Genomic DNA, 19,863 nt, shown 5'->3' on the forward strand with positions numbered 1-19,863 from the left:
AATTTTCCTCCTTGGTAAGCTCTATAACTTGATTTTCTGAGTAAAAGGCCGGCTTTCTTCAGCTTTTCAAAATTATCCCCAAACTGTGCACATTAAAAGCTCAACACAGTGTTCTAGCACTGGTTTGCCAGTATTAACACAGATGCAATGTAACTTTATTACTGCTTCAGTGTTCTTCTACAATCTATGTTCAAGGATCAACACAACCAGTTTTATTATGCTGTCAGCACACTCTGTGTGATAATGCAAAACAATAAAACTCGGAAGCACTAAACACAATTGATGCATAAGCTAACTTTAAAAGCTTTTTTACTCTTCCAAAACCAGATTTCCACCTACCATTTATGTGACAAATTTAAATTAAGGAAGTAATGTCAGTTAGATGAATCTGACGTTTGTGCTACCCAGCTGGGCCCTTCTTCTTTCTCTCCATTGCACATGGGAGTAATTCGTCAAGAACACAGCCTAGATTTTATTTTCTAAATACAGGACTGTGAAGCTGTCAGAGGATGACAGCATCTGAAAATCACTAGAAAGTGCACAGGAATAGCTGGCAAATTGCAGAAAGCAATAAATCTTTTATTATTACCATTGTCCTGAGTCTTTTATAAAACTCAGCACCACATAACTGCTGTTACAGCAACGCGTACTGTCCTGCAAACAGCTCCCCAGCATTGTAGCTGAGAACGTCTACAGACACGCAGATACACAGACACCTACCTGCCTTCCTCCACTGAAATGGACAATGCCAGCTCAGATCTGGCCTCAAACTAGTTATTTCTCCCTGTTGTAAATCTTTGTATACAGCTTATTAGAAGACAAATAATTATAATTATTTAACACCAATGGATGAACCATTGAAACAAACGTTCCCAGTAAAGCCTTGGTAAGCCAGAAGCTGCATCACAGGGGCCTGACAGGTAAAACTTATCAACAATTAAAAATGTGAAAGTAACTTTTGCCATTTTCCTTGTCTCTGCTGAGGAGAGCACTGACAATCCAGAACTTACAGCTGACTAGACTGGGTACAAATTGCTTTGGGTTTAATGGTCCTTATGTTGCTACTCAAGCCTGAACTTTTTAAGTCCAGTGAGCTAGTCTGAGCTAGTCTGAGCATGGAAAGCCTGCTTCTCGTGACACTGGTGACATTTGCCTGGCTCAGCAGGGAAGGGCAGCACTGGTACCAGCACCAGGCTCTGCTGGCTGCTCTGAAGCTCCGCAGCAGCCGCAGCCCCAGTAAGCCATACCCTGAAGGTACCCACTGTCTGAAATAAAACAGGACAACTCAGGAAGCCAAGGCCTGATCAAACCCTCGGGCTGCAGTCCCGTGCCCACTTCACTCCTGCCTTGCTTCGGCTGGGATGCTAGCACAAGCCATGGCCCCAGGCACACACTCACCCTCTTTGCCATAGATCCCTGGCCGAGGAGCTGGTCTCTTGGCTTGGAGCGTGGTGTTCCGCAGGGCAGGGCTGGCCACCACCCCGTTGGCAGCCTTGCTGGGCGGCTTTGCGCCTCCATCCTGCAGCCTGGCCACCAGCTTCCCCACCTCTGCCTCAGCACGCATGGGGGCACGGCCCTCGGTGGGGGGACGCCCCGGCTCGTCCCCCCCGGGCCTCGCTGCAGGCAGGCGGCTGCGGTGCAGCGGCTTGGGGGCCTCTGTGCTGATGCTGATGCTGCCGTTGGGGGTCTGGGCATGCTGGTCTGCTGCAGAGCCAAGGGGAGAGAGAGCCATCAGGTTAGGAAGCAGTGTGGAGGTGCGGTGGTATCTGCCCGCAGCAGTGCCGAGCTCTCCCCTAGAGCTGCACAGCTCCTGCGGCACCAAGGGACAACCAAGTGTGTGGCAGATATCAACAGATCCTCACCCTGAGCAAAACACAAGTAATGCATGGCTCACACAGACACTGAGGAATAAAGAAAACTGAAAAAATGCCGAGTATCACAGAATATACTCATAGGTTTCTTTTAAGTTTCAAGTACTCTTGCTGTTGAGAAGTTGTGTACCATGCCTTTATATCCCTCCACAAATCATTTGTCTCATCTCTGTTGCTGTGCTACAGACCCAGGCACAGGATGCAGCGGCACTGCTCTGAACTGACTGCACCCTGCAGCCTTGGTGCAGTCAAATGTTTCTGCTCCCACTTCAGAGAAACATTTAAATGCAAGGCACCTCTAACTACATGAGGAGTCCTGTGATTTTAAAGAGCAATTTGAATCAATCATGTTTTGCCAGTGCCAAAAATTACACTTGTAGTATTATGCCTAAAACATTATCAAAGCTCTGATAGACTTTTCATCTCTTTGGTGATGATGTGATCTAGGGCACAGCTTGCAAAGACAATTAGAGCAAATCAGGTGCAGAGACAAACATGATTTTAAATTGATGTGCCCTTCAATATGATAAAAAGGGCCTTAGCATTTCCTTACAATCTACTTCAACAGCAGACTTGTACTAGGCGTAGAAAATACTATCATTGGGTCCTGAAAAAGTCCTTCAGTGTTCTTGCTCTGGATGTAAAATTGCCAGCAGCTAAGGCAGTCCTGCAGAGCCTCTTGGGACTGACATGGTCTGGCAGGACAAGACTCCAGCACCATGCAGCGACCCCCAGCCTGGCCATGTTTGCTCTCATCCCACCAACTCTGCTCCTCAGTTGCATTTGCATCACTTTGCGTTTTTGCCTCTGAAGCTACAAAACCTCTCCACTGGACTTCTCATATGCAAGAACCAGTCTTAGTTTAGCTAACTGAGAATGCTGCGAGTAACAGGAAAAGAAACAGTCTCTATGGAGTTTGAGTTGTGAGACAATGCAACCTGTTTGTGAGTACTTTTTTGCTTTCCTTTCTCACTGAACAACAGACCTCACGGCCTGGGAAGTGCAGTGCTGCTATTGTTTCTCCATTGCTCCTGGAAAGGTGTTAAAAGAAACAGGAGGGGTGAGAGTCAGGCAAGGCAGTAGTGAACTAGACTGACCTCCACTTTCTTCCACAGAAGCACCGAAGAAAACGGGTCTTTCCCTCAGAGGACGTTTGGAAATGGTGATGGGCTTGTGCCGCCGGGCAGCCACCCTGGGAGGAGGCACTGGGGGTGCAGTGGTGTCTTCTGGGGGGCCGGAGTAGATCTGTAGAGGCAGACATGTTTAGGTGACCCGGCTGACTAGAAGGGGCTGCTGCCTCACCTCCCACCGAAGGTCCAACCTCCAGCACAAAGGTGGCTGGTGGTCACCACCACCACATTCTCTGTGGCCCCCCAGGCTCCAGCAGCACACGGTTCAGAACGCCCCTGGGCCAGGCGCCGCAGCGGTGTGTTGGGCAGCCCTCCGAGGACAGCAAGCCACAGTCGCGCCCAAAGTCATCAGGTCCCTCGGCTCTGGGGAGGAGTTTGGCAGTTGAGCCATGCCAGGAGCAAAGACCCAGCTCTCGGCTGCTGGGGCTAGAAAGGGGCTGGAGCAGGGCTGATGCTTTAGTTACAGCTCTACAGCTGTGTCCCACCACGGGCTTTCCTACAGACAGGCTGACTGCTTTGCACCTTGCACACCCACTGCAGCACTCAAATAAATAACACAGCAAAATTACCAATACAGACAAAATGTACGGAAGCAAATTATCCTGGAGCAGACGAAGGAAGCTTTGAAGCTGACAGTTTCTGAGAAACATCAAGATTTCCACACCAGTGAGACGATACAATCTATTGAAAGCACCCAAACAAGCTACCACATTGTTTTAGATTTAACACTAAAAAAACCTTCAGCTCTTGGCTTGCAATGCAGTGTGGGGCACTACGAAAGTACCTTGCGTGAAATACTGGCATAAAACCAATGCTGCTAAGGAGTTTTATCTCCTTTTCTCACTGGTCACATGGCACCTATTTGGGTTTAATTTAGAGGCCCTTATTTATGTTAGTGCTTTTTTTAAGAGCTGAAAAAGAATTAAGCCTCTGGACAGTTTCTTGAACATTTGAAACACCACATTAAGGCCCCAAACCAACTGCTCTTGTGTTTCTCCCATGGATATTAACTGAATTTATATTAGGCTTTTAAAAAGCGAGTTCCTACAGATGGGGTAGCATAAGCTGCCGAGACCCGAGGCTGCACTTCCCATCCTGGGAGAACATAGAGCTGGTCCCTTCCCAGCTGCTGGCAGGAGATGGCTCAAGCCCAGAGGACAAGAGCCAGTGCCAGACTCACTGATGGGCAGGGTCATCGCTCCCTCACTGCATGCTTTGTTATGGAAGAACAATTTTACTGTGTCACCCAGGAAAAAATTAAAATCAAGAAATTTAACATTCGGATTTGATTAAGTACACAATTTTTGTAATTCAAACCAAAAGCTTATTCTCTCCTCTCCCAGCCAAAGAGCAGTTCTGGGATATCAAGATGGGGGATGAGACAGAAAAATATGCCTCCACTCTAACCTTTTTGATCCCCAAGACCAGGTAGTGTCTACCACGGTGAGGGTGGGCACCAGCAGCTGGGCTCCCCATACCTCCCTCCCCTGGGCAGTACAGGGGCAAGGTCAGACCTAAACTGCATCCATAGTCTGCCCAGGCTTCCACTCAGCAGGCTTGGTATAAATACCGTGGGCTGGTACTCAGGCTTTGCTCCTGATGTAGTCTGCCCTACTTGGCGTGAAAAGAGGAGAAACAACAGATCCAGAGCAAAGACCCAGGTGAGTAACAAATCCCAATCTGGTCATTTCACTGCTTTTCTTGTACTATTTGGTGACACACCATGGCTGCTGATGTTTAATGCCAACAGGGGCTCTGCCCTTTGCATGGGCAGCATGTTTTCTCCACTCCAGAATACAAGGTCTGGTGCACTCTCCCTGCCTGGATTCAGAAGAATCTGCTATGACATCAATAGCTCGTGATTTAAAAGCAGAAGCTCATGTGTAATTAGAATAGCAAAGAATTACCTGCACCAGGACAAATTTTTTAGAAACATCAACCTCATCCCTACATACTGACAAGAATCTAACATTGCTTTTTAAAGAAAAAGAAGTGTTAAGTTCCCTATGGATGCTTATACAGGTACCACAAAATGCCATTTTCATGAGATGCTCTTCAACTCTGAAACCCATGCTAAAACCCACTGCAAACCACTCTTTTTAAGATGTGGGTGCAGCCTCTGCTTTGCTTCTGCCTTCTAAATGAAAATCCAAGTTAAACAACTTGAAAGTACATAGATATTGACAGACCCTCATTTTTAGAAGGTTTGTGCAGTGAAAAAGGCGTTTCCAGAATGAACAACTTTTAATTTAACCAGGACACTGAAATATAAGCTGTGGAAACAGTAATTATCCACAAAGAGTTCATATTGCACCATATAAACCACATCCCCCTCCTCCTCCAGATTCATTTAGTGTTTGCTCATGTGTGAGCTGAAGACACTTTCAGCTCTTGATGCTGAACTTACAAGCTCAATCTAATAAATCTTACTAACTTAACCTTATCGCTGAAGAAATTAAAAGAAGTAAAGATATCTGGCTTAATTAAAGATTTAATTTCAGGTCTTAGAGGCAGCAGTGTAAATAGTGTTGACTGCCTGCACTGCAGGCCGTACAAGAAGGGAGGACAGAGGCTCGTTCTAGAGCAAATTGTGCAAGGATCCCAGCACACAAACAATTCACTGTTTTCCTGTGGGAACTTAATAAAAGCGTTCAGAGACCTGCAAATAAAACAGGCTTGTGATTTTCATTACCTTCTGGTGTGGTTACTCAAAATTCTCTGAACTCTTTCATCCTGCTTCTGGTTTCGATCTTCAGCACCACAACCGACTCTGCCACCACCCATCTGGTCCCTGTTTGGTTGCTCTCACTCCACATCCACTTTTGCAAGAGCCTTGCTCTTTCAGCTTCAGCCTCCTCTTCCTTTCCTGAAAAGGGAGCTTCACTTCTGCATGTGTGCTGCCCTGTCTGCTGGGAGCGCTACCCCAACCTCCTCACAGCAGACAACATCCTTTAAAGGATGGCTTCAAACTTGCCCTACCTCTAAGACATAAGAGATCATTTGGCCACTTCATAATGTAAAGTATTATGAAAAGCTGAAGGACAAAACTCACTCCTTCAGACTTAGTGCTGTTACCAGGAAAGCAATCTGGTTCTTGGTACATTGATCTGAATGCAAACATTGTGCAAGTTTTTAAGTATTAACATACAGCTCTATAATCCTCCAGCCACCCTGAAAACCCTAAACAATTATATCAGATACCACAAGGAGAAAGTGCTAATACAGAAAAGAGCGGAATAATCTGCTTTCCATCAGGAGACAAAATGCCACACGACAAAAAGCTGTTGTCTACATGTGAATCTTCAGCACCTACCACAGCAAGACTAATCCAGGCCAGGCATTTAGGCAACACTCTCAGATAAAAATATTCAGAAAAAATCCCATGAAATGAAAATGCTTCTGGAGCCTGGCCAGGGTGCACTGCTCCAACACAACAGGCACTGGCCGCCTGCTGAAGTCTTCTCTGTCAGGTCCACCCCAGCTCCCCTCCCCAGGCCTGTCCAGGCCATCCCTACTCCTGGATCTGAGAAGATCATATGTACAGCTCAATTGCTGTCATCAACCTTTTAATACTTGTCTGCTTTGGGTTTGTTTCCCCCTGCATTAATAGTCGTACAGAGTCTCATCTTAGACTGTGCCCGTTGAAACCAGTTATGCTCTAGTCTAGCTACTGTCTTCAACAAAGGAAAGCATGAAGTCCTGCAATGTCTAGGCATATAGAATATATTTATTTTTCCCAGTAAAGACTCCTCTTATTTAAAAAGAAAAGCAAAAATCTCCTAGACCCAGGCTAAACTAGCTAAAGGCAACAGTGAGGAACATTATCTGCTACACTTTTTGTTTCCTTCTGAAACATTTCAGAACAGTGTATTATGTAAAAAAATACCAGTCCCCACGGGGGCTCCAGAAAAAGGAGCCAGAGCTCTCCATCGTTGCCACAGCAACAGTCTGCAGAAGCATGCTGGAGCTGTGTGGAGGCATGGGGAGGCTCGGGGCTGCCACCTGTACCTTCCCAAAGTGCTCGATGAGGATCTCAACTACTATGTTTTGGAACTTGATGTTCATCATCGCTGCCACAGTGTCCTCCTGCGCTCGCATGAGGGTAGGTCCAAATATCACTCCCATGTTAGACGGTGACATCAGATTCTCTCGGCTGTGCTCACATACGCTGTGGAGAGAAGGGAAAGTAGGATCAGGTTTTGGTTTGGTTTGGTTTTTTTCCAAACAGATATCTAATAAATAAAAAAAAGGATACAGTAACTATTAGTCATTCCATTTTCTTCATTTTGTTTCAGGAGAATTTGTTTCCCAACCCTACCAGAGACAAAGCATGTCTCTAGCTACGGCACTCACGTTTGGCTAGGACAACTCTTTGGGAGAGAAGATGCTGACAGCATTTTTATTTGAAACCTTCCCTCTCATAGCTCTCTTTTAACACTGCAATCAAAAGTCACCTGCACCAACACATACATCAAAATGGATTATTTAAATTGGAATATCCCATTTATCCAGAACTGACTTTTGGCTTTAATTTTTCCTCCCTCTGGAGGAAGACTGAACATAGGAAGCACACTTTGGAGGTTTTCAATAAATCTCTACACAGCATCTTCTTTCTTAAGGGACCACCGTTTTCAGAGAACAGAGCTCTCCCTGTCCAGCAGCCTTCAACCTCTGCAAGAACGAGCAAGTCTGTGGAGCAGCACCAATTTTTGACTGAAGTACTAACCACCTAGGTGAGCACTACCTCTTTCCAAAACTGGACCAAGAGGAGAGAGACTCTGATGCTGACATGTAATGAATTCTGCGTTTGTTCTGTAGCTCTGGTGTTAAAGAGGGTTTTGTCAACATGAAGGCCAGAGGGAACAGAATTTTAAGTATAAACACTTTAAGGAATAAACACAGTGACTGCAAGTACAGCATTGGCTTCATTGGATTGCATGCCAGACACTCTCAGCTCTGCCACTTACGCAGAAAGGTTTCTAAAAACCACATAAACATGTTCACGAGAGGCTGAAACCGGACTGCAGGCAGGATGCCCCGGCCAGCCCTCCTCACCCCAAAGAAAGGTCATGACACCGAGGGCCAAGCACTCGCCTTCAAGTGTCAGGGTGTGACAATCCCAGCTCAGCCCTGCTTATTTCTGCAACAGTCCAGTTTTGAAAATGACTTCTCCAAGGGTCCAAAGCAAGCCCTGGTCTTCCCTGACCTGCACACAGATTGCTCCCTTGCTTTTGAGCTTCAGCATAGCTTGTCACAAGCCGCTGTCCCTGCTGCGCCTGTGCTCCTCCCCGAGGTGGAGAGGGCAGAGCTTTCACACTGAACCTTCACATTTGCCGTGACAAGGAGGCAGGAAAACACCCATTTCCCAATGCAGTGCTGCTGCCATTATCATCAAGTAACAGACTTTTTCAGTGGCTCAGTGGCAGAAGCACATGGAAGCAGCACTGCTCAGTGCCACTAAGCATCCACTGCCAACACACTTGTACGAAAGCAGACTGACATGCTTAAGCCTTCAGGCTGCTCTGAGGGCTCAGGACACTGAATCGATACAGCTGGAGACAAAACCAAAGCACACTTCATATTCAGCCCATGTGCACAGGTCCTACAGCTGTTCCCAACTGCCAGACAATGTTGTCATGAATTGGAGTGAGAGGTGACAATTTATAGCTCTGCTGCCAGAGGTATTCTAATTTTAAAATTATTTCCTGCCTGGTGTGTGTCAGAAGGGGATGAAAGTGGCAATTAGAAAAAGAAGCATCATTTAATGCAGTGGGTAGCAAGGAGAAGCATACCATTTGTGCATTCCAGATGTAAACCCCTAAGGGGACTTGGTGGATACAATTTTGCAAATCTACCAGAAAAAGAGGCTTGTTCTTCTGATTCCATTATTCCACTTACTTTGGCTTTAGAGAAAAAAAGTCTGCTTACTTGACAAGGTGTTGTATGAGGAGCTCTAACATCTCTCTGTTCTTGTCAGGTAGTTTATAGACCAGTGCATGAATGGCTCCCAGCCTGTAATCCAGGTTCTCAGATTCTGGAAAGAAGTAACACAAATAAAAGTTTTTGCCCACCGCTTTCGAAGTAAATACGTAAGAGAAAGATAAAAGCCAAAGAAAATCTGTGGGAGCTGTTCCTTCTGTAACGTAGGGCTGCCTGGCCAAACCCCACAATGGGAAGCAGAGGAAAATGAGATTACATAGCAACAGGGCAATCATTGTCAGAAACAAAATGAAGCGGAAAGAAGAAGAAATGAATCTTGAAAGGGAGCTCAGGGTCACATTCTGCCTCTGAGCATGGCTGGGGAAACAGGCTGGGCATGGCCGAGTACTCCCCTTTGCACCCTTGCCCTGCACACCAGCACACCTGGGGAACGCATGGCCTCTCTGCTGGGTATCTTATCAGCCCAGATAGCTGTAACACCAAACAACACAGGAAAGTGTCCTGCAGGGAAAAAACCTGACCCAAAGAGGTCACTTTTAGAAGCATAAATAATCAAGAACCAATAAAATACTCTGCATGAAAAGAATAATGTGAGAGCTTGGTAGCTGGGAAGCTTACTGGTGCAAGTTCCTGAGGAAGGGTAGGAAAGGGATTATGGTTTTGCACATACCCCAGCCATCATTGGTTTAACCAGTTCTGAAACTAATAAATCTTGGGCTGGAGCACAACCAGCGGGTGGTAGAAAAATTTCCTTTCCAAGAAAGAATAGGTGCTGTTAATTCTCCAAAAGTCTGAACCGAAGAGAGGCAGGCACTCTCCTACCCTTCTGTTGACTTCAAGGAGGTGTGGGGGTGTGAATTATGGTTTAATCCAAAGTGTTTCTGAGTGTGCCATAAATTTCCAAATGCCAGTACTCTCAGGCTGAGGGAAAGGATCGGCTGCCTGTATCCCTTGTCTCCATCTCAGCAATGCTTGCTCTCCACATGCTCTGAGGATGTAGCCAGTTCAGAATTATCATGGCTTATTTGAAATGGTCTTAACAGGACAGCCAACGACTGGACAGTTTAGCACAGGCGAGGTGCTGTCAGCATACCCATGTTACCTGGCTAACCTCTGTCAATACTGGCTGTAGCTCAGTTCCAAGAGCTGCAGCAGAAAAATGTCTTTCATGTACTGGTAGACACTTCGGATTCAACATCCCAGGACAAATTTCATGACCTATAGGGAGCACCTATCTATCTGCTTGTCAACAGCACATCCCATTCCCTCACAGGTTTTAAAATAAATACATTAATACTGTCAAGAAACAATTCTTCTGGGCCACTTGTGCTGACTTCAGGTTAGCTGACATCCCCTGGCTCTCTCCAAGAGCGTGAAAACCTGTTAAGAGGGAAGAGAACTGAAAAAGCAAAGGAAAGAAGGGAAGGAATACCACCACCCTTGCACGATCAAGCACTCAGAAGACAGGGTCACTCTTTCCACCCGGAGAATAAGGCCGGGCACCCCAGTGTCAGGCTGGCAGAGCTCTGTCAAGTGATTCTGAGGTACCCTGGCTGGGGAGGGCAGGGCTCGGGGCCGTGAACAGGGCAGCTGTGGGACTTACTGGCAGCCAGGACCAATTCTTTGTGGAGCTTGTATGTCATGACGGGTTCAGACAGGTTCCTGCAATAACCAGAAAGAAAACTGAGCTCTGGCTGGGCAGCGCAACCCACTTGCAACTGATCTCGAAAGACCAACAGACAAACCAGCTTGCCCTCCAGCACCACTGTTTCCCAGGGGCAACTCCCTCCCACCGCAGTCAGTATTATTTGAACAGCTTTCTCCATAGGATGTGGGGTTTCTGCAACAGGCTTATTTCTTGTAAGTTTTAAAAATTTTTTAAAATTCCATTCCTCTCCCCAAAGCCTTTGTCACTTCTTTGCCCCTTCCAACAGCCAGATGTTAACAACTGGCAGTTCACCCTGCTTTTCACTAGATCAAGCCTCAAGCTCCTTTGCCCACTCGGGGCTGGTGTGACCTGCAGTGCTACCTGAGATAAAACTTCAGTGAGCTGGTAATTGTCTTGATGTCCCAATCACCGCTTTGGAGATCCACATCCCCTGGACATTTTGGATCTGGAAGAAGAACAAAATGGCTTTAGAAGAAGGTCCATTTTGAGGCTGTTAATAAATAGCATGCTCTCAGGCAGGGTATCCTCTGGGGACAAACAAAGCTATAGCAGTGCACGAAGAAAGCTGCTGATTCTCGCAGTTGGGGAAAGCACAACAACAGTACCAGTGTCAGTATTTTGGAAGGCTGAGGAGCAATGCTAACTAGGGACAAAGGAAGAAGCAGAAGGTAAAATTTAAGCAGTGGTGAAAAGTTAGTGAGGACTTACTCTATAGTTTGTTTTTTCCAGCGCAGCCAAGGCTGGCAGAAACGACACATTTCAACAGATCCAAGACAAGCTTTCTGATATCCAAAGTAATCTAAATGTCTATCTCCAATCCCTCCTTCACAGCTGCTCCCCTGAAAGCTGTTCTGGAAACATTCCCTCTCACTGCATGGAGAGAAGGGAGCTCAGAGGTGGAGGCACAACACCACAGAAGTACACTTTGCTCCTGCCTACTCTCACTAACCACCACATCATTTCTGTGGTACGATGAAGTAAAGGACATGGCTGAAGGATGGGGAGCAGCTGTACCAAAGAAATAAACGGCATGATTTGTTTTGAAAAATAAATAGGATTAGAGAGACAAAAAAATACTAAAAAAAAATAATCTATCTCCTAACTGAATTTTAGGATGAAATCCTTCTGCAGCAGTTATTTCTGTGTTGTTGGACTTTCCATCCTGAGTTCATACACGGTGGGGTGGCAAGTGGTCAACCAGACCAACGCATATAAATAAAACGAAAAGCCACTCACTGGCAGGGTTGTTCAGATGATGAAACCACAGAACTACTCACAGGGAGGGTGAGAATCAAGAAGCAATAAAAACTTAGGCTACGTAATGAGTCATCAGGCAAATGTAACCAGATAGCTGCCTCAAGTTGCAGCTCCATGGGAACTGGTGCAGCTATGTCAGCACAAACCAGCCGTTTTAATAAACAGTAACAGAAGTAAAAGCAATAGTAAACAATAGTAAAAAATAAAGTAAAAGCCTTTGAATATATTAATATCAAATGCCTGTGCAGGGGGCTGGTGCCAGCCTGAGGCACCCAGCTATTAACATTAATGTACTTTCTGCCCCGTGCTCCAGCCCCATGGGCAGGGACAGTGAGGGGCCATGGGCATGCAGGAGGCCGACCCCTGGGGCTCACCTATAAGGCTGGCAGCCTGCCCTGGCCCACACGTGCCACCAGGCAGGGGCACAATGGCCTCGGCCAGGTCCCAGCCTGGGAGCGCCTGTCCCAGCCCGGAGCACACTGCTGAGCCCCATAGCCTGCTGCAGGGAATTAACCATTTCGAATGCAAAGACTACCCACCAATTTACATGCTTGCATTAAACACAAGGATTCAGTGCACAGACAGGCTTACAGCAGAAATTCATACATTGACTTGCTAACGTATACATTGCATACGGTGAGGTATCCCAGTCCTTCTCGGTGAAAACAAATCAAGGTAAAGGCCTCCCTGTAGAGGTTGCCTTCCCAGCTCTCCTCCATATCCCACAGAGGAAGAGGGTCCCCCCCTGTGCTGGCCTGCGGGGCCTGGTGTAGGGGGTGGCCGTGCAGGGCCATGGCACCTCCCCAGGAACAGCATAAGCCAGGCGAGTTCCCTGGCAGCAGCGCCGCAGGAGGGGCTGCCAGCAGTGGGGGAGGGGGCGAGGTCTCCCTCTCCTAGGCTGACATCCTGCTTCCCAGCCCTGTGACAGGAATGTGTGACTCCAAAATGCCTGAATATTTTTAGCATACGATGGGAGAAGGCTCTATACCACTGCTCTAGGGTCACTGCTTTCCTGCTGCTCACTTAAAATGCAGGTTGCACCACCAACGAACAGATGCAGTTTGAAGGGAGAGGCACTAGAGCGGGTTGCAGAAAAAAGCCGAGAAAAGATGGGGAAGATGTGCCATGAGGCGGGGGCCACAGGGACCAAAAACCATGCTGGATGTTGCTCACTGTGAAACCCAATCCTCTCTCTCTGAAACAATACAAAAGCAGGACAATAGTTGCATGAAATAATTAATTCTTACCAAAAAAGGCATTCAGCAATTTCTGCACCTGAATATTGCTGCCAACAGTCCGGTAGACGCCCTCCGTAGTAATTCCTGCGCAGGAGAAAACCAAAGAGCCTTAGCCAAGGGTCTGCCCAGCTGGTGGGAAGTCCACAAGCCCCATCTAGTGGAACTCGTCCCCAGCTGCTGGGGTGCTGGCTCAGCAGAACCGCTTACGCCCCAGGATCCCCCGACCACTGCCTCCCCTGGAGCTCCACTCACCCACGGTGGCCACGGCCACCCGCACAGCCCCGGGGTACTTTGCTGGGACCGTGTCACAGCCAGGTGAGCACAGCCGACGCATGGAATACATGCTGGAGCTGGCAAGCCCTCCCTGCCTAAATATAGCGCTTCTGAAGAGTGCTGCTTTCACATGAATTTGTTCAAATTGTCACAGAAGGCAAACATATTTAAGCAGATTCTTTGAAAATATTAGCCAATTTTAGCAAAGGCAGAACTGTGTATTTGCCCAGCTCTGTGAGGAGGGTCCCAGCTGCCCTGTGTCTCCCCAGTTCAGTGGGGCTTGGCTGGCCACATGCCCCAGAGTTCTGGTAATGAAACCAGCCACCTTTCCCTGTGGCAGCCTGGGGATCCAGCTGTTCTGGAGCCATTTACCTCCGCCCTCGCTGGTGTTTCATGAAAGACCAGAGGGTGAACTACCACCCACCAGCCTGCTCCTGTCCTGCTGCTTTAAACAAAATGGGTCTGAATGACTCTGTACCCCAGTTAACCCCTGCCTGTCCCCCCAGTATAAAGAGACTTCCAGATCTGTTCTCCTGGCTTACGAGTTTTTTCAGAGCCAAAGATGAGAACTCAATTAATGCAAAAGCATAAAGATGAAAATTCAATCCTAACTGAATTTGGTATAACAACATTCCAGACTGCACACGGTTTCTGCTCTTCTGACATGCATCCTTCAGTTAAAAGCCTCATTTCATTGACTAACACTACCGTACTGCAGAAATTACAACATAATTCAAGACCACGGGAAGCAACACCAGGACGGTGGCACCTATTGATGTCCGGATGAGCACCTTACCTTTTGTTTCCACTGCGTTGATGCACTTCCGTACAAACTTGAAGCCGACCTCATTCAGCTCCACTGTTTCAAACAAGGAAAGCAGTGTTAGCTGCCTGAGCACCAGCACACAGCTCCCTGTGGAAAACTGCTGGGAAAGGCCCATACCCAGACCCTGCTTGGCAGACAATGCTGCAGTGCCCCACCACGCAGACAGGTTCACATGTGTGTCCACATTGTGCACATCCCTCCAGGACAACACAGGCACTCTTTAAATCCTGACAAAAAATTACTGGTTCCATATGTTCTTCATCTTCCTTTGAATCTGTTTTGAGTCACAGCATTGCTTCCTACACCCTTTCTGCTTTTAATAATAAAAGTATAAATCAGAGTCCTGCCACATGTGAATTTGTGTTTGATAAAGAATTGATTATCCATTTCCAGAGCACTGCAAAATACGCATCATATCTTCCTCTGTGTGTGATCTCCCACATCACAGGATCATCTAATTTCTGCTTATCTACTTGACTAGATTAAAAAGGAAAAACAATACAACTTGATATGCTGAGTAAAGCAGAACACAGGTTTTTGTTCCAGCCAATTAACCACAGACTATCTTTGTTCCTGTCTGGCAGGCACCATGAAGCAGGTAGAAAGTCAGGATTTTTTTCTATACACATATTTCAGCTTCTGCAATCACACTACTACCAAGCCATAATATGAAATTTCTTTTTGTTCAGTGTAAAAATTTATATTTAATTTCTCATAAATGACCACGATGTTGTTGCTTTGGAACTTTTTGGATTTGGGTTATCTGGGGGGAGCAGGGGTGTTTGGTTTTTTGGTTATCTTTCTAATGTAAAACATTTTACTGGAAAAAAAGCAGCCACTGGACACATCTGGACCAACTCCAGTCACAGCACAGGCCCTGTGGGTGAATCCTATGAAATCTCTGTATTTTCAGCAAGTATTTTTCAATGATTCTAAGCAAAAGAATTGCTGTTGCAACAGCAATGAAAAGCTCAGATGTATCTTAGCTCTAACATAGGAATGACTAAGACACCCTTAAGCACAGTTCCACTCAGTACTTAATACTGAGTAGCATGATATGACTTGAAGTCTTTCTAGCTCTAATTATTAAAAATAGAGTGTATTTACTTTTGTGAAACACTGAGGTACATTCTTTCCAAGCATCTCACACAAACACAGTTGAACAACAGGTTTCATGCTTATGCCTCTGATGATGCTACCTCTATGCTCATTAAAGTCAGCTAATTAAAGAGCTGATAAAACTAAGCTGTAAGATACAGAATGCAAGTTTTCACCGAGCTAGTGAAGCCCCAGAGCTTTCTATGGCAGCACACTCAGCACTGCAGTGCACGCTCAGCCTGACCTGTACAGGTACGGGTAACACCCTGCTTGTGAAAGGGGAGACATGGAATGAGGCAGTGGGATGGGAGCTCCAGGGAACTCAATACCACCTCTATTTTCCTATTATAATCTTTGCTAAGGGAAATTTCCTCAAAATCTCTCACTGATCTTTTTTCCCCTGTTATTTTGGGGTTTAGAGGAGCAAACTGAACTCCACATCCTGCTAGTTCCGGCCAAATAGAAACTGCACGTTGCAATCTACAACTTTTACCATTTGCAACCCATTCTTATCTGGCCTCAGTATCAGACACTGTGATGAAAAGAAGTTACACTGCTGACATGGAGGGAATACACAGCCTATTCAGCAGAAACCCAGGAGAAGTGTATCTGCAAGGAAAAACACTGCCTGACCTCCAGACAGCTTCGACAGCTCTGAGGAACAGCAACAGAAATGACTCACTTTCTTCCTGTTTGGTGATGGGACTGTGGTAGATCTGAAAAAGGCAGGGGGGAATGGAGGAGGAAGAAACAAAAACAATGCAATGAGATTCAATGTCTATTTTCAAAAGAAAATGCAGCACCCCATAAATCACTCAAAGCCAATCACAAACAGTAAGACAATGTTCCAAACAAACATAATTTTATAGTTAAGCAAGATACCATTATCTACATAATAAATAAGTTTTTGCTGACTTCCTACATTTCACTGTAGCACCTATTTCCAGGAAAGAGTTCTCCCAAAAACTGAACAGGAAACTTCGTTTGTCCTTTAGATGCCCTGTAAAAACAGCAGCTGGGCAGTCTGGCACGCAGGGGTCATGGCTTTTTTGTTCGTTTGCTTGCTTTTTAAAAATTCAAGTGTCAAGAGATTCCTTCATCCCATACAAAAATAATTTGTATTTTTTTGTTAATAATAAACAGTGGTACTACTATTGACAGAAAATCAAAACCCCTTCATACTTAATATCACGCAAACCGAAGGAGCCCCAGACATCCCCTAAATGACTGGCTGCCCAGTACGAGCACACTGACCCTCCACATTATCCCACGTCCTTTCCTGTTTAAACAGGTAGGGAAAAAGTCCTGCGAAAGGTGCCAATGTCCCATCTCCCAGCTCTCATGTCCCACCTCTGCATCAGCGGCCACACAGCTCTAAGCTACTCCATCCAGCGAGCGCACTCATTGCCAACCCTCCTCACCAAGGCCACTGAGGGAAAGGCAGCTCTCCAAAGACAAGGGGAGCTGCCAGGAATGGGGTTTCCCACACTGCACATCACACTATCCATTTAAAGGAAATTTGGTAAAATGCAGGAGTCTGTGCTTTGCTTAGACTGAAGGAAGAAAACACCCACAGGCACATAAAGGCAGGCAAACTCGGGTGCAGGACAGCCACTTTCACTTTTCCAAATGCCGCTCAGAGCAGGGACGGACACAAAATCACCTGCTGCACATTGGAGAGCGAGGTGTGAGCAGCAGAAATATGGAGTGTTCCACACTCAGCAAGGCCACAGCTGTCTGGCACAACTAGGGAACACACCAGAACTTTGAAGAAGGAAAAGCAAAATCCCCATTACAAGCTGTGCTGTGAGCAGAACGCCATGAAGCCCCATTTCAGCTGTGCAGTGGCTGCACTGATGCCTGAATTACAGGTAAGCCACAGCACTGAAGCCGAAGCTGTGAAAAGGAGCCTGGCAGTGGCCGTGTCACTGCTCTTCTCCAGGACCCGCCGGCAGAGGACACTGCTCGGCACTAGACGCACGGCTGGGCAGCAGCTCCAACTCACCGGCTCCTTCCCGTCCATGGCTTCCATCCACAGCCTCCGATTGGCCTCCGAGAGTGCTTGCAGTGTGATGGTCCCAGACCTGTGCAGAGTTCACCCAGCGACAGGCAGGAAAATGAAACAGAAGTTGTTTTTAATAAACAGCAAAAAGCGATTTCATCCAGGTTCACAGGGTTTGGAGATCATTTGAATACACTAAGCATCTCACCTTTCATTAGTTTCAATATCAAAACAAAACCTCTTGTCTATAGAGTCAGTTTTCCTCCTTACACAGGATTTCAGTGTCAGGTCTAAGGTGCCCTAGGAGAGAAAGTGAAAGCCAGGGTTAGAGGAAGGAAACACAGGAGAAGATTTCAGGTTTCTCAGCAGCCTTAGGCTGCAGCCCAGCATGGCACTGCCCACAGAGCACCAGGCTCCCGGCGGGTGCGCTGCTGATCTGATAGCATTGGTAACCAGGAGCACAGACGGTCCTTCCCACCATCAGGGAGCACAGATGGTCCTTCCCACCATCAGTAAAGACAGAGATCAACGGTTTTGTGAGCCAGGCTTCCCCTCAGTCACAAAATGTTCTAGACTTCATGGCACTATCCTGCAAACAAGTGCTAAATATCCCAGCAACAAACAATATGCCTCCACAGAGCAGGGATGCAGCTATATACAAACTCATGAGGCAGTTGCTTGGTCTTTCACGCCAGGATCATGCTTATCTGCTATCTGACACAGTTGGGTCCTAATTTTTATCAGGGTTGACCAGCACTATCAATTACCCACAGCATTCATGGTCCAAACAGCTTTACACAAAACTTGTAGAAAAGGAACATGAACTGACCAAATGTACAGGTGTGCTCTGAAGAGGCCAGCACTGTGAGGCTGAGCTCTGGCCCTTTGCATTCATGCTGCGATACTCCACAGCAGAGTCAATTTGTAACATGACCATGAGATCTCCACAACTTTGTAGGAACTCTGAAGAGACACTCAGGACACCTTACAACCAACCAGACCCTAGGGTTGGGCATGCAAGCCTGGAACGCACTAACCACCCTGACCATCACCACTGATGGAAGACCTCTGACAGAGACAGATCAAGCAGACCCAGGACAGCCTTCTCCAAGATTACATCTGGCTTACACACCATGATGAGTATCTCTTGACTGTGTTTTGTGCTGGTTGGTTGGGGTTTCTGAGAGCACTGATTGTAATCATGGATTTGCAGTTGCGTGGCCAGCTATGACCCAAAGGTACAGACTACCAGACTGCAAGAATTTGGGAAGGGGACTAATTTACATTTTTACGACTTCTACCAGCATTAACTGGCCTTACTAGACATGTCTATGGCATAGATGAAAATAGATCTCTCCAGTCAATAGTTTGGACATTTCTTTGCCAAGGTCTCTGCCAAGAGCTTCCAAATAATATATTTTATTTTATTGCTGCAGCGTGCAGAGGGCTGCCAAAGAACAGACCATGAGATCACGAACTGGAGAACAGCACGCCTGACTGGGAAGTCCCTGTGGGACGTCACTCCATGTCAGAGGAGGGTGGGTGGACTCAGCTGGATGAACTTGCTGTACTCTATCATCCACGCTGGCATCCTACCCCTCCTCTGTCACACTAAGGAACTGCAGGGAACTCCTAGACACACTGGTGAGAACCAAAGCACTTTGTGAAAGCAGCAGCTCCCCAGATCATTGCCTTGTGGCAGTTTAGAGCTGCAACGGTTGGCCTCAACTCCGTTTCTAACACCAGTCCCACCCACATATACCCAGTTCTGAGAACAGAAATCAAAATCACAAACCAGTGACTGTGTGAACATGCAGAGAAATACTGCTTTTGGAAGAGCTCATCTAATAACTTGAGTAATTCAAGTACTTGCCAGAGGGCTATGTGCAAACAAGGCTGCAGGTTCACTGCCCATTTGCATGGATAAATATCAAAATTAGCTTGTCTAGAATGGCAGAAATTTCACACTAGACAAACCTGCAAGTCACCACTGTCTGAATAATGCTCACATTACATGAACATGCATCTCCACTGCCAAATCCTGCAGGACTTCTATTCATTTGGGAGAGAGGGAGGTGAAACTTCTATTCACAGAAGTGCTTCTTTGAGGTCACACCAAAACAACTGCCTGTGCGGCCAGGCGGGGGGGGACATGAAGCCCACCCCTCTACCCCGTGGCCTGAGGCCCTTCCACAGCTGCTTCCTCAGGACTCGGCCCACTACCAGCACATCTTGAAAAACAGCGCTGCTGGACAACTTCTGCCAACAACGGGACTGACCTCTACTGCCCTGGACATGGCACTTGTATGTCTATTTGCTTACGGAAAGAGATGACGTGGGCAGATTGAAGGTGAGACCTGATGGCTGGGTCAATGTTTGCAGACATCTTTCCAAGAAACCAACTCACTTGCTTAGCTCCAGGCTTCTGGTCAATGGGTGTCATCCGTAAGGTTTTTGCCTCTTTTTCGTACTGGCAGTAATATTTCACCCAGGAGATGCCCAGCGCCCCTGCAGGAACACACGGGAAGCTGGAGTCAGAGACTGTGCATTAGTTGGATG

At 46.8% G+C, this 19,863-nt stretch overlaps 1 protein-coding gene across 3 annotated transcripts in view; it reads right to left on the bottom strand.

Annotated features, from left to right (window-relative positions):
* OPHN1 (oligophrenin 1) overlaps window positions 1-19,863 on the bottom strand; it is a 68,155-nt gene that overhangs the window by 6,286 nt on the left and 42,006 nt on the right. For 2 of the 3 annotated variants that reach the window (XM_056360201.1, XM_056360199.1), the window contains exons 9-20: window positions 19,712-19,812; window positions 17,513-17,604; window positions 17,308-17,386; window positions 15,985-16,018; window positions 14,175-14,237; window positions 13,115-13,189; window positions 10,971-11,055; window positions 10,545-10,603; window positions 8,930-9,035; window positions 7,010-7,169; window positions 2,969-3,116; window positions 1,399-1,704 (exon numbers count right to left, since the gene is read on the bottom strand). In XM_056360201.1, the coding sequence (XP_056216176.1) occupies window positions 1,399-1,704; window positions 2,969-3,116; window positions 7,010-7,169; window positions 8,930-9,035; window positions 10,545-10,603; window positions 10,971-11,055; window positions 13,115-13,189; window positions 14,175-14,237; window positions 15,985-16,018; window positions 17,308-17,386; window positions 17,513-17,604; window positions 19,712-19,812 (1,308 nt within the window). The remainder of the gene's footprint in view (window positions 1-1,398; window positions 1,705-2,968; window positions 3,117-7,009; window positions 7,170-8,929; window positions 9,036-10,544; window positions 10,604-10,970; window positions 11,056-13,114; window positions 13,190-14,174; window positions 14,238-15,984; window positions 16,019-17,307; window positions 17,387-17,512; window positions 17,605-19,711; window positions 19,813-19,863) is intronic. The other variant, XM_056360200.1, reaches the window with a different exon arrangement.

This window comes from Falco biarmicus, chromosome 14 (genome assembly GCF_023638135.1).
Source record: "Falco biarmicus isolate bFalBia1 chromosome 14, bFalBia1.pri, whole genome shotgun sequence".
Lineage (NCBI taxonomy): Eukaryota > Metazoa > Chordata > Aves > Falconiformes > Falconidae > Falco > Falco biarmicus.